A 15,000-nucleotide genomic window follows, 5' to 3' on the forward strand; every position below is an offset into this window, starting at 1 on the left:
CTCTGCCCTGCTTTGCCTGCATCAGGATGCTGTTCTCAGATGAACGAGACAAGATATCACATCTCCCCAGTGAGTCCTAGGGGAGAGGAGACAGACAGCCAGACTGAGATGGATCAGGATGGATGGAAGGAGAAAAATCCAACAGTCAGGAAGGATGCCCCTGTTTTGTTGTTTCCTCGTTGTGCCAGATCGCTGAGCGTGATAAGCAGACGCGTGGTTTACACAAACGTGGGTCCTGTCAGGGATTAGAACGAGGTTAACACTTAAAAGGACAAGAGTTAGTTACAGTATCAACTCTAGTTTCCTATCAAACTGTAGTGTGGTACACCGCCTGTCTCACTGTCTCTCTCTCTCTCTCTCTCAATGTCTCAATGTCTCTCTCTCTCTCTCTCTCTCTCTCTCTCTCTCTCTCTCTCTCTCTCTCTCTCTCTCTCTCTCTCTCTCAATGTCTCACTGTCTCTCTCTCTCTCTCTCAATGTCTCTCTCTCTCTCTCTCTCTCTCTCTCTCTCTCAATCTCTCTCTCTCCCCCTCTCTTTCTCTCTTTCTCTTTCTCTGTCTCTCTCTCTCTCTCTCTCTCTCTCTCTCTTTCTCTGTCTCTCTCTCTCTCTCTCTCTCTATCTCAATGTCTCTCTCTCTCTCCCCCTCTCTTTCTCTCTTTCTCTGTCTCTCTCTTTCTCTCTCTCTCAACGTCTCTCTCTCTCTGTCTCTCTCTCTCTCTGTGTGTCTCTGTGTGTCTCTCTCTCTGTCTCTCTCTCTCTTTTTCGCTGTCTGTTTTTGTCTCTGTTTCTGCCTCTCTCTGTCTCTCTCTGTCTGTGGCTGGTCTTTTATAGTGCTGTTGTTATTATTGTAATGATATATTATTATTCTGGGTAGAGAGAGGGAGATGTTTCTGCTGATGCCATGGGGACAGTCTTCTTGTGTTGTAGTGTTCAGGGCCTGTCTGGACTCGCTGGAGAGGAGAAACGCTATCCTCCTCAGAGCTGAGGGTTTGATCCGACTGACTGAATACAGCGCACACACACACACACACACACACACACACACACACTCGCACGCACACACACACGCACGCACGCACGTGCACGCACACACACATGCACACACACACTCACACACACTAAGACACTTGCACGAGATCTTTTGTCCCTCTGATGTGCGGTGTAGTTTATGTAGAGCAGATGTTTAGGAATGCATAGGGGTATAGGATGAGTCATACTGCTCTGTATCATTAGTACTGTTCTATATCATTAGTACTGTTCTATATCATTAGTACTGTTCTATATCATTAGTACTGTTCTATATCATTAGTACTGTTCTAGAACATCTACTGTTCTATAACATTAGTACTGTTCTAGAACATCTACTGTTCTATATCATTAGTACTGTTCTATATCATTAGTACTGTTCTAGAACATCTACTGCTCTGTTTCATTAGTACTGTTCTATATCATTAGTACTGTTCTAGAACATCTACTGCTCTGTATCATTAGTACTGTTCTAGAACATCTACGTTCTATATCATTAGTACTGTTCTAAATCATTAGTACTGTTCTAGAACATCTACTGTTCTATATCATTAGTACTGTTCTAGAACATCTACTGTTCTATATCATTAGTACTGTTCTAGAACATCTACCGTTCTATATATTAGTACTGTTCTAGGACATCTACTGTTCTATATCATTAGTACTGTTCTAGAACATCTACTGTTCTATATTATTAGTACTGTTCTAGAACATCTACTGTTCTATATCCTTAGTACTGTTCTAGAACATCTACTGCTCTGTATAATTAGTACAGTTCTATATCATTAGTACAGTTCTAGAACATCTACTGTTCTAAATAATTAGTACTGTTCTAGAACATCTACTGCTCTGAATCATTAGTACTGTTCTATATCATTAGTACTGTTCTAGAACATCTACCGTTCTATATCATTAGTACTGTTCTAGAATGTCTACTGTTCTATATCATTAGTACTGTACTAGAACATCTACTGTTCTATATCATTAGTACTGTTCTAGAACATCTACTGTTCTATATCATTAGTACTGTTCTAGAACATCTACCATTCTATATCATTAGTACTGTTCTAGAACATCTACCGTTCTATATCATTAGTACTGTTCTAGAACATCTACCGTTCTATATCATTAGTACTGTTCTATATCATTAGTACTGTTCTAGAACAACTACTGCTCTGTATCATTAGTGCTGTTCTAGAACATTAGTACTGTTCTACAACATATACTGCTCTGTTTCATTAGTACTATTCTAGAACACCTACTGTTCTGTATCATTAGTACTGTTCTATGTCATTAGTACTGTTCTAGAACATCTGCCATTCTATATCATTAGTACTGTTCTAGAACATCTACTGTTCTATATCATTAGTACTGTTCTAGAACATCTACTGTTCTATATCATTAGTACTGTTCTAGAACATCTACTGTTCTATATCATTAGTACTGTTCTAGAACATCTACCGTTCTATATCATTAATACTATTCTAGAACATCTCCTGTTTTATATCATTAGTACTGTTCTAGAACATCTTGTCACGTCCTGACCAGCAGGTGGAGTAGATGTTAAGTGTTGGTCAGGGCGTGGCAGAAGAAGTTGGGTTTTCTTTGTTCTGTCTAGGTTGGGTGTTTCTATGTAGAGATAATTGGGGTGGACTTCCAATTGAAGGCAGCTGTGTGGTGTTGCCTTTGATTGGAAGTCCTATATTAGTTGGGTGTGTTTGTCTGTGTGTTTGTGGGGAATTGTTGTGAGCACTGCTTTTTTTGGTTTAGCCTGCCACACGGCACATTGTGAGTACCGTTCATTGTTTTGTTTATTGTTTTTTTTTTTTTCAGTGGATGCTCTACTTCTGTTTTTGAACATTAAAATATGAGTATCCACACTTCCGCTGCGCCTTGGTCCTTCTCTCTCCCGCACGACTTATTCTGTGACACATCTCCTGTTTTATATCATTAGTACTGTTCTAGAACATCTATCGTTCAATATCATTAGTACTGTTCTAGAACATCTATCGTTCTACATCATTAGTACTGTTCTAGAACATTGTCACGTTCGTCATATGGAGTAGACCAAAACGCAGCGGGAATGTGTATGCTCATCTTTATTATGAAGAAAACCAAAACAAACACTTGATACAAAACAACGACAAAAAACAGTCCTGTGAGGCACACAGCTACACACGGAACAACTACCCACAAAAACCCATAGAAAAACACCCCTACTAAATAGGACCTTCAATTAGAGGCAACGAGGAACAGCTGACTCCAATTGAAGGTCAACCCAATAAACTAAACATAGAAATAGAAAAACTAGAACGAACATAGAAATATACTAACATAGAACATTAACCAAAAATAAACGAAACACATATAACAAACACCCCCTGCCACGTCCTGACCAAACTACAATAACAAATAACCCCTTTACTGGTCAGGACGTGATAGTACCCCCCCCCAAAGGTGCAGACCCCAGATGCACCTCAAACAAAAAAACGCAAAAATAAACCCCAAAACAAAAATAATCCCAAACTAAAGGGAGGGAAGGGAGGGTGGCCACCGTCACCAAATGTTCTTGTGCTACACCCCCCCCTCCCCAATCCTCCACTATGGAGGTGGCTCAGGCTCCGACCTTAGTCCCCACCTAACCTGTCCACCCCCTTGAAGGCTCATGGCTGTAGACCACTGCTGAAGGCTCAGGGCTAAGGCGCGTCGCTGGAGACCTTGGGCTGATGTGCGTCGCTGGAGACCTCGGGCTGATGCGCATCGCTGGAGACCATTGACTGTAGGGCGACTCTGGCTGCGCTGGTTCCGGGTTGTAGGGCGACTCTGGCTGCGCCGGTTCTGGACTGTGGGCCGTCTCTGCTGGCTCTGGACTGTGGGCCGTCTCTGCTGGCTCCGGACTGTGGTACGTCTCTGCTGGCTCCGGACTGTGGTACGTCTCTGCTGGCTCCGGACTGTGGGCCGTCTCTGCAGGCTCTGGACTGTGGGCCGTCTCTGCAGGCTCTGGACTGTGGGCCGTCTCTGCAGGCTCCGGACTGTGGGCCGTCTCTGTCAGTTCCGGACTGTGGGCCGTCTCTGTCGGTTCCGGACTGTAGGACGTCGCCGGAAGCACTGGACGGGGAACTGTTGCCAGAAGCTCTAGACGGGGCACTGTCGCCGGAAGCTCTAGACGGGGCACTGTCTCCGGAAGCTCTAGACGGGGCACTGTCTCCGGAAGCTCTGGACTGGACAGGCGCACTACAGGCCTAGTGCGTGGGGCTGGCTTTGGAGGCGCCAGACTAGTAACACGCACCTCAAGGCCAGTGCGAGGAGCAGGAGCAGGACGAACAGGACTGGGCTGACGCACTGAAGGCCTGGTGCGTGGGGCTGGTACTGGAGGTACCAGACTGGAGACACGCACCTCAAGGCTAGTGCGAGGAGCAGGAACAGGGTACACCGGGCCATGAACAAGCACTGGAGATCTGGAGCGCACAGCCTGCACCACTCACAGTAGCCCTGCATGGGCGGAGTGCTGGCACAGGGCGAACTGGGCGCATGGGCGAGATCGTGCGCACTTCCGCATAGACCGGCGCTCTCGTGATCCGCTGCTCCCCATAATAAGCACGGGGAGTTAGCTTAGGGCTTACCCTTGGCCCAGCCAAACTACCTGTGTGCCCCCCCCAAAAAAAAATCTTGGGGTGCCTCTCGTGCTTCCGTCGTTGGGCTCTGTGGGGTGTGTTTGTGAACATATTATGAAGAAAACCAAAACAAACACTTGATACAAAACAACGACAAAAAACAGTCCTGTGAGGCACACAGCTACACACGGAACAACTACCCACAAAAACCCATGGAAAAACACCCCTACTAAATAGGACCTTCAATTAGAGGCAACGAGGAACAGCTGACTCCAATTGAAGGTCAACCCAATAAACTAAACATAGAAATAGAAAAACTAGAACGAACATAGAAATATACTAACATAGAACATTAACCCCAAAAAAAAAACACATAAAACAAACACCCCCTGCCACGTCCTGACCAAACTACAATAACAAATAACCCCTTTACTGGTCAGGACGTGACAAACATCTACTGTTCTATATCATTAGTACTGTTCTAGAACATCTACTGTTCTATATCATTAGTACTGTTCTAGAACATATACCGTTCTATATCATTAGTACTGTTCTAGAACATCTACTGTTCTATATCATTAGTACTGTTCTAGACCATTTGCCGTTCTATATCATTAGTACTGTTCTAGAACATCTACTGTTCTATATCATTAGTACTGTTCTAGAACATCTACTGTTCTATATCATTAGTACTGTTCTAGAACATCTACCGTTCTATATCATTAGTACTGTTCTAGAACATCTCCTGTTATATATCATTAGTACTGTTCTAGAACATATACTGTTCTATATCATTAGTACTGTTCTAGAACATCTACCGTTCTATATCATTAGTACTGTTCTATATCATTAGTACTGTTCTAGAACATATACTGTTCTATATCATTAGTACTGTTCTAGACCATCTACCATTCTATATCATTAGTGCTGAGGAGAGGGAGATAATGGCTTTGTTATGGAAGGTTTGGGAATCGCTTCCTTTTAGGTGGTTGTAGATTTGAACGGCTCTTTTCTGGATTTTGATAATTATCGGGTATCGGCCTAATTCTGCTCTGCATGCATTATTCTGTGTTTTACTTTGTTCACAGAGGATATTTTTGCAGAATTCTGCATGCAGAGTCTCAATTTGGTGTTTGTCCCATTTTGTGTCTTCTTGGTTGGTGAGCGAACCCCAGACCTCACAACCATAAAGGGCAATGGGTTCTATAACTGATTCAAGTATTTTTATCAAGGTCCTAATTGGTATGTCAAATTTTATGTTCCTTTTGATGGCATACAAGACCCTTCTTGCCTTGTCTCTCAGATCGTTCACAGCTTTGTGGAAGTTACCTGTGGTGCTGATGTTTAGGCCGAGGTATGTATAGTTTTTTGTGTGCTCTAGGGCAATGGTGTCTAGATGGAATTTGTATTTGTGGTCCTGGGAACTGGACCTTTTTTGGAACACCATTATTTTGGTCTTACTGAGATTTACTGTCAGGACCCAGGTCTGACAGAATCTGAAATACACTAGTCTGCTTTTAATGATAATGCAGAAGATTTTCCCAAGGTTGCTGTTGATGCATATCCCACGGTAGTTATTGGGGTCAAATTTGTCTCCACTTTTGTGGATTGGGGTGATCAGTCCTTGGTTCCAAATATTGTGGAAGATGCCAGAGCTGAGGATGATGATAAAGAGTTTTAGTACAGAGAATTGGAATTTGTTGTCTGTATATTTTATAATTTCATTTGGGATACCATCAACACCACAGGCCTTTTTGGATTGGAGGGTTTGTATTTTGTCCTGCAGCTCATTCAAGGTAATTGGAGAATCCAGTGGGTTCTGGTAGTCTTTAATTGTTGATTCTAAGATTTGTATTTGATCATGTTTATGTTTTAGATGTTTGTTCTTTGTTATAGAGCCAAAAAGATTGGAGAAGTGGTTGACCCATCTACATTCTGGATAGATAATTCTTTGTGTTGTTGTTTGTTTAGTGTTTTCCAAATGTTCCCAGAAGTGGTTAGATTCTATGGATTCCTCAGTTACATTGAGCTGATTTCTGACGTGCTGTTCCTTCTTTTCCGTAGTGTATTTCTGTATTGTTTTAGTGATTCACCATAGTGAAGGCGTAGACTCAGGTTTTCTGGGTGTCTATGTTTTTTTGGTTGGACAGATTTCTCAATTTCTTTCTAATGTTTTTGCATTCTTCAACAAACCATTTGTCATTGTTGTTCATTTTCTTAGATTGTCTGCTTTACATTTTTACATTTGATAGGGAAGCTGAGAGGTCAAATATACTGTTTATGTTTTCTACTGCCAAGTTTACACCTTCACTATTACAGCCCAATGTTTTGTCCAGGAAGTTGTCTGGAAGGAATTTGTAATTTTTTTATTTCTAATTTAATACTTTTTTGGTAGAAATCTCTGTGTGTCTGTACCGCAGCTTCAGGCTACACTGAGCCTGGGAGTGTGAGTGTGTATGTGTGTGTATGTCTTCAAGCTACAGTGAGCCTTTGAGGGGTTAGTCCTGTGTGACTAGAGAGTGATATTGAGAGCAGAGAGGAGAATCTCTTCAGCACTAGTTCATTGGGGGGGGGGGGGGGGGGGGGGGTGTAAAAGGCAAGGAGTGTGTGAGATCAAGGGGTGTGTAAAGAGAATATGTCATGACGATCAGGAGGAATGGTGTTTGGGATTAATCACAGGGCTTAATAGAGGGGTTTTTTCAACTGGGCTGGGCAAGGAGGGAGATGAAATGAGACAAGCATCTACTGTTCTATATCATTAGTACTGTTCTAGAACATCTACTGTTCTGTATCATTAGTACTGTTCTATGTCATTAGTACTGTTCTAGAACATCTACCGTTCTATATCATTAGTACTGTTCTAGAACATCTACTGTTCTATATCATTAGTACTGTTCTAGAACATCTACCGTTCTATATCATTAGTACTGTTCTAGAACATCTACCGTTCTATATCATTACATTTACATTTACATTTAAGTCATTTAGCAGACGCTCTTATCCAGAGCGACTTACAAATTGGTGCATTCACCTTAAGATATCCAGTGGAACGACCACTTTACAATAGTGCATCTAAATCTTTTGGGGGGGGGGGGGGTAGAAGGATTACTTTATCCTATCCCAGGTATTCCTTAAAGAGGTGGGGTTTCAGGTGTCTCCGGAAGGTGGTGATTGACTCCGCTGTCCTGGCATCGTGAGGGAGCTTGTTCCACCATTGGGGTGCCAGAGCAGCGAACAGTTTTGACTGGGCTGAGCGGGAGCTGTGCTTCCTCAGAGGTAGGGAGGCGAGCAGGCCAGAGGTGGATGAACGCAGTGCCCTTGTTTGGGTGTAGGGCCTGATCAGAGCCTGAAGGTACGGAGGTGCCGTTCCCCTCACAGCTCCGTAGGCAAGCACCATGGACTTGTAGCGGATGCGAGCTTCAACTGGAAGCCAGTGGAGAGAGCGGAGGAGCGGGGTGACATGAGAGAACTTGGGAAGGTTGAACACCAGACGGGCTGCGGCGTTCTGGATGAGTTGTAGGGGTTTAATGGCACAGGCAGGGAGCCCAGCCAACAGCGAGTTGCAGTAATCCAGACGGGAGATGACAAGTGCCTGGACTAGGACCTGCGCCGCTTCCTGTGTGAGGCAGGGTCGTACTCTGCGAATGTTGTAGAGCATGAACCTACAGGATCGGGTCACCGCCTTGATGTAATTGGAGAACGACAGGGTGTTGTCCAGGGTCACGCCAAGGTTCTTAGCACTCTGGGAGGAGGACACAAGGGAGTTGTCAACCGTGATGGCGAGATCATGGAACGGGCAGTCCTTCCCTGGGAGGAGGAGCAGCTCCGTCTTGCCGAGGTTCAGCTTGAGGTGGTGAGCCGTCATCCACACTGATATGTCTGCCAGACATGCAGAGATGCGATTCGCCACCTGGTTATCAGAAGGGGGAAAGGAGAAGATTAATTGTGTGTCGTCTGCGTAGCAATGATAGGAGAGACCGTGTGAGGATATGACAGAGCCAAGTGACTTGGTGTATAGTGAGAATAGGAGAGGGCCTAGAACAGAGCCCTGGGGGACACCAGTGGTGAGAGCACGTGGTGCGGAGACAGATTCTCGCCACGCCACCTGGTAGGAGCGACCTGTCAGGTAAGACGCAATCCAAGCGTGGGCCGCGCCGGAGATGCCCAGCTCGGAGAGGGTGGAGAGGAGGATCTGATGGTTCACGGTATCAAAGGCAGCAGATAGGTCTAGAAGGATGAGAGCAGAGGAGAGAGAGTTAGCTTTAGCAGTGCGGAGAGCCTCCGTGACACAGAGAAGAGCAGTCTCAGTTGAATGCCCAGTCTTGAAACCTGACTGATTAGGATCAAGAAGGTCATTCAGAGAGATAGCAGGAGAGCTGGCCAAGGACGGCACGTTCAAGAGTTTTGGAGAGAAAAGAAAGAAGGGATACTGGTCTGTAGTTGTTGATATCGGAGGGATCGAGTGTAGGTTTTTTCAGAAGGGGTGCAACTCTCGCTCTCTTGAAGACGGAAGGGACGTAGCCAGCGGTCAAGGATGAGTTGATGAGCGAGGTGAGGTAGGGGAGAAGGTCTCCGGAAATGGTCTGGAGAAGAGAGGAGGGGATAGGGTCAAGTGGGCAGGTTGTTGGGCGGCCGGCCGTCACGAGACGCGAGACTTCATCTGGAGAGAGAGGGGAGAAAGAGGTCAAAGCACAGGGTAGGGCAGTGTGAGCAGGACCAGCGGTGTTTGGCTTAGCAAACAAGGATCGGATGTCATCAGCCTTCTTTTCAAAATGGTTGACGAAGTCATCCGCAGAGAGAGAGGAGGGAGGGGGGGAGGAGGATTCAGGAGGGAGGAGAAGGTAGCAAAGAGCTTCCTAGGGTTAGAGGCAGATGCTTGGAATTTAGAGTGGTAGAAAGTGGCTTTAGCAGCAGAGACAGAAGAGGAAAATGTAGAGAGGAGGGCGTGAAAGGATGCCAGGTCCGCAGGGAGGCGAGTTTTCCTCCATTTCCGCTCGGCTGCCCGGAGCCCTGTTCTAGAACATCTACTGTTCTATATCATTAGTACTGTTCTAGAACATCTACTGTTCTATATCATTAGTACTGTTCTAGAACATCTACTGTTCTATATCATTAGTACTGTTCTAGAACATCTACTGTTCTATATCATTAGTACTATTCTAGAACATCTACCGTTCTATATCATTAGTACTGTTCTAGAACATATACCATTCTATATCATTAGTACTGTTCTAGAACATATACCGTTCTATATCATTAGTACTGTTCTAGAACATCTACTGTTCTATATCATTAGTACTATTCTAGAACATCTACCGTTCTATATCATTAGTACTGTTCTAGAACATATACCATTCTATATCATTAGTACTGTTCTAGAACATATACCGTTCTATATCATTAGTACTGTTCTAGAACATCTACTGTTCTATATCATTAGTACTGTTCTAGAACATCTACCGTTCTATATCATTAGTAATGTTCTAGAACATCTACTGTTCTATATCATTAGTACTGTTCTAGAACATCTACGTTCTATATCATTAGTACTGTTCTAGAACATCTACGTTCTATATCATTAGTACTGTTCTATATCATTAGTACTGTTCTATATCATTAGTACTGTTCTAGAACATCTACCATTCTATATCAAGGTTTTTTTTCCCACTGGGCTGGGCAAGGAGGGAGATGAAATGAGACAAGCAGAGGGGAAACTTATTTCACTAGTAGTGTTACTGACTGGTTAAAAGTGCAGCTGAAATAGCACCCTATTCCCTTATAAAGGGCCTTATAAAGTATCCATCCTTTGAGACTGTTTGGCTGGCTACATGTAGTTATCAATACATGTCTCTATTTCTGTATTATCTCATCGTGTCTGTACCTAGATAGAGAGAGAGATATGTAATGGGGCCTAGATAGAGAGGGGGCATCAAACCCCATGCAGCTGTGTTCCTGTTCTAATCATGTTCTGTTGTCTGTCTATCTCTGTGTGTTGCAGGTGTGCTGACCAGACGTCAGGTGTGTGTGTGTGTGTGTGTGTGTGTGTGTGCTGGGTGGCGGGCGATCAGCAGGGCTGAGTGGTCACTATGGCTGGTGGTCTGAGGGTTCTCTGCACTGTGCTTTGTCTCAGCCAAGCACTCCTACTCAGCTGCTGTGGTAAGTACTGATAATAACAGTCAACCTTTATTTAAGGCTTTATTCCTCTTCTTTTAAAGTGTTTTGTAACTTCAGGAAACGATCAAAAGTGTGTTGATTTTAGGAATGAGTGATCTATTGGTGGATTTACAGTAGTATAGTGGCTTGCGAAAGTATTCACCCCCCCTTGGTATTTTTCCTATTTTGTTGCCTTACAACCTGGAATTAAAATAGATTTTTTGGGGGGTTTGTATCATTTGATTTACACAACATGCCCACCACTTGAAGATGCAAAATATTTTTTATTGTGAAACAAACAAGAAATTATAAAAAAAAAACTGAAAACTTGAGCGTGCATAAGTATTCACCCCCTCAAAGTCAATACTTTTTGAGCCACCATTTGCAGCATTTACAGCTGCAAGTCTCTTGGGGTATGTCTCTATGAGCTTGGCACATCTAGCCACTGGGATTTTTGCCCATTCTTCAAGGCAAAACTGTTCCAGCTCCTTCAAGTTGGATGGGTTCTGCTGGTGTACAGGAATCTTTAAGTCATACCACAGATTGTCAATTGGATTAAGGTCCGGGCTTTGACTAGGCTGTTCCAAGACATTTAAATGTTTCCCCTTAAACCACTCGAGTGATGCTTTAGCAGTATGCTTAGGGTCATTGTCCTGCTGGAAGGTGAACCTCCGTCCCAGTCTCAAATCTCTGGAAGACTGAAACAGGTTTCCCTCAAGAATTTCCCTGTATTTAGCGCCATCCATAATTCCTTCAATTCTGACTAGTTTTCCAGTCCCTGCCGATAAAAAACATCCTCATGATGCTGTTCTCGGGGTGATGAGAGGTGTTGGGTTTGTGCCAGACATAGCGTTTTCCTTGATGGCCAAAAAGCTCAATTTTAGTCTCATCTGACCAGAGTACCTTCTTCCATATGTTTGAGGTGTCTCCCACATGCCTTTTGGCAAACACCAAACATGGTTGCTTATTTTTTTCTGGCCACTCTTCCGTAAAGCTCTGTGGAGTGTACGGCGGGACAGACGTTCCGCTAGCGGAACGCCTCACCAATATCCAATGGTATAGCGTGGCGCGAATTACAAATACCTCAAAAATGCAAAAACTAAAATGTTTCAAACATATGACTATTTTACACCATTTTAAAGACAAGACTCTCCTTTATGTAACCACATTGTCGGATTTCAAAAAGGCTTTACAACGAAAGCAAAACATTAGATTATGTCAGGAGAGTACCCAGCCAGAAATAATCACACACCCATTTTTCAAGCTAGCATATATGTCACAAAAACCAAAACCACAGCTAAATGCAGCACTAACCTTTGATGATCTTCATCAGATGACACTCCTAGGACATTATGTTATACAATACATGCATGTTTTGTTCAATCAAGTTCATATTTATATCAAAAACCAGCTTTTTACGTTAGCATGTTTTGTTCAGAACTAGCATACCCACCGAAAATTTCCGGTGAATTTACTAAATTACTCACGATAAACGTTGACAAAAACATAACAATTATTTTAAGAATTATAGATACAGAACTCCTTTATGCAATCGCGGTGTCCGATTTTAAAATAGCTTTTCGGTGAAAGCACATTTTGCAATATTCTGAGTAGATAGCCCGGCCATCACGGCTGTTCTTTGTCAGAATGCACTCCCAGGACTTCTACTTCAACACCCAATGTTGTTTTGGTTCCAAATAATCCATAGTTATATCCAAATACCTCCGTTTTGTTCGTGCGTTCAAGTCACTATCCAAAGGGTGACGCGCGAGCGCGTTTCGTGACAAAAAAAATCAAAATATTCCATTACTGTACTTCGAAGCATGTCAAACGCTGTTTAAAATCAATTTTTATGCGATTTTTCTCGTAAAATAGCGATAATATTCCAACCGGGTGACGTTGTATCCGTTCAAACACTGATAGAAGAAAATGGAGTCGTCACGTGAATGCGCGCGCCAGTGCCATTGTTCTCAGAAGTACCACTCTCCAAAACCCCTGCTGTTTTTCGCCCAGACTGCAGAGTTATCATTCAACGTTCTGGCGCCTTCTGAGAGCCAATGAAAGCCTTAGAAAATGTCACGTTACAGCATTTCGATAAAGAGGCTACAGAAGGCCAAGAAATGGTCAGACAGGGCACTTCCCATATAGAATCTTCTCAGGTTTTTGCCTGCCATATGAGTTCTGTTTTACTCACAGACACCATTCAAACAGTTTTAGAAACTTTAGGGTGTTTTCTATCCAATTCTAAACCGGCCATGAAAATACTGCCCCCTATCCCTAACAGGTTAAAGTGGTCCGATGGACAGATACTCCAATCTCCGCTGTGGAGCTTTGCAGCTCCTTCGGGGGTTATCTTTGGTCTCTTTGTTGTCTCTATGATTAATACCCTCCTTGCCTGGTCCATGAGTTTTGTTGGGCGGCCGATTCTTGGCAGGTTTTTTGTGGTGCCATATTCATTAAATTTTTTAAATAATAGATTTAATAGTGCTCCGTGGGATGTTCAAAGTTTTGGATATTCTTTTATAACCCAACCCTGATCTGTACTTCTCCACAACTTTGTCCCTGACCTGTTTGGAGAGCTCCTTGGTCTTCATAGTGCCGCTTGCTTGGTGGTGCCCCTTGCTTAGTGGTGTTGCAGACACTGGGGCCTTTCAGAACAGGTGTATACATACTGAGATCACGTGATAGATTTTGTGACACTTAGATTGCACACAGGTGGACTTTATTTAACTAATTATGGGGGGGTGAATACATATGCACGCACCACTTTTCCGGGAGGGGTTAGATTTTTTTTTAAGCAAGTTATTTTTTTCACTTCACCAATTTGGACTATTTTGTGTTTGTCCATTACATGAAATCCAAATTAAAATCAATTTAAATTACAGGTTATAATGCAACAAAATAGGAAAAAACGCCAAGGTGGGTGAATACTTTTGCAAGGCACTGTAAAATATGTATAGTGAGATATATCTATCTTCAACATCAGATTTGCATCTTTTCTGTTTACCCTAGCTTTGGAGGTATTATAGCTAATGCCTCATTCCTTCTCAGGGCTCAAAACTCACGTTTGCGACCCTTTTGCTTTGCAAGTGCGACGTTCATTTTTGGTTGGTTTCGGTTGAATCTTTTGCGATCTGCATTTCAGTCATCATGCACTGTTTGAATGGACATTTCTATATAGGATTTCCCCCAAAACCTTCCCAATGTTGACTGTGAAGTAGGCCTACCTGGCAGAATGATATCATGATGATTTGTATACCCTACAGTGTACATTGTACAGTACAAAAACACCAATAGCCAGACACAACGGTCTCTTGCCATCGAATTAAAGGTCAATTACAACCTCCAAATATCGTTTTTTTTTTTTTATTACTCAAAAGCGGTCTCCTGATGTGGTATAAGCATTGTTGTGGACTTCCAACATCCAATGTATGTCATTTTTTTGTATAAAACGTGTGATTTTCAGAGTGAAAACCTGAATAAAACAAGGAAAACTTGGAAATCGGGGGAAAAATAAAACCTGGGAAAACAGAATTTACCAAAAGATAAAACAGGTGTGACCAAATCCATGTGCTAGCTAATGCAATCAACTGAAAGTTGTTAGCACCTGTACCCCCAGTGGACAAAACTAGAGCCCCGTGGCTTCATGTGTGCAGCTACTAGCATCCCGTAAAAATAGTATGTAGACTAACAAAATAAGGATAGCAATTCAAACTATATACGAGCTTCTAAACGAGGAGCTTCTAAACCAGGAGCTTCTAAACCAGGAGCTTCTAAAGCAGGAGCTTCTTAACCAGGAGCTTCTCATCTAAACTAGGAACTTCTAAACTAGGAACTTTAAAACCAGGAGCTTCTAAACCAGGAGCTTCTAAACCAGGAGCTTCTAAACCAGGAGCTTCTAAACCAGGAGCTTCTATACCACGAGCTTCTATACCACGAGCTTCTAAACCAGGAGCTTCTAAACCAGGAGCTTCTAAACCAGGAGCTTCTAAACCAGGAGCTTCTAAACTAGGAGCTTCTAAACTAGGAGCTTCTAAACCAGGAGCTTCTAAACCAGGAGCTTCTAAACCAGGAGCTTCTAAACTAGGAGCTTCTAAACTAGGAGCTTCTAAACCAGGAGCTTCTAAACCAGGAGCTTCTTAACCAGGAGCTTCTAAACCAGGAGCTTCTCATCTAAACCAGGAGCTTCTAAACCAGGAGCTTCTAA

General features: G+C 43.1%; 1 protein-coding gene across 2 annotated transcripts in view; it reads left to right on the forward strand.

The window, feature by feature from the left end:
* Positions 1 to 10,642: 10,642 nt before the first annotated feature.
* cdon (cell adhesion associated, oncogene regulated) overlaps positions 10,643 to 15,000 on the forward strand; it is a 102,212-nt gene continuing 97,854 nt past the window's right edge. For both annotated transcript variants that reach the window (XM_029773935.1, XM_029773936.1), the window contains exon 1: positions 10,643 to 10,796. In XM_029773935.1, the coding sequence (XP_029629795.1) occupies positions 10,727 to 10,796 (70 nt within the window). In that variant the 5' untranslated portion in view covers positions 10,643 to 10,726. The remainder of the gene's footprint in view (positions 10,797 to 15,000) is intronic.

Source organism: Salmo trutta, chromosome 13 (genome assembly GCF_901001165.1).
Source record: "Salmo trutta chromosome 13, fSalTru1.1, whole genome shotgun sequence".
Classification (NCBI taxonomy): domain Eukaryota; kingdom Metazoa; phylum Chordata; class Actinopteri; order Salmoniformes; family Salmonidae; genus Salmo; species Salmo trutta.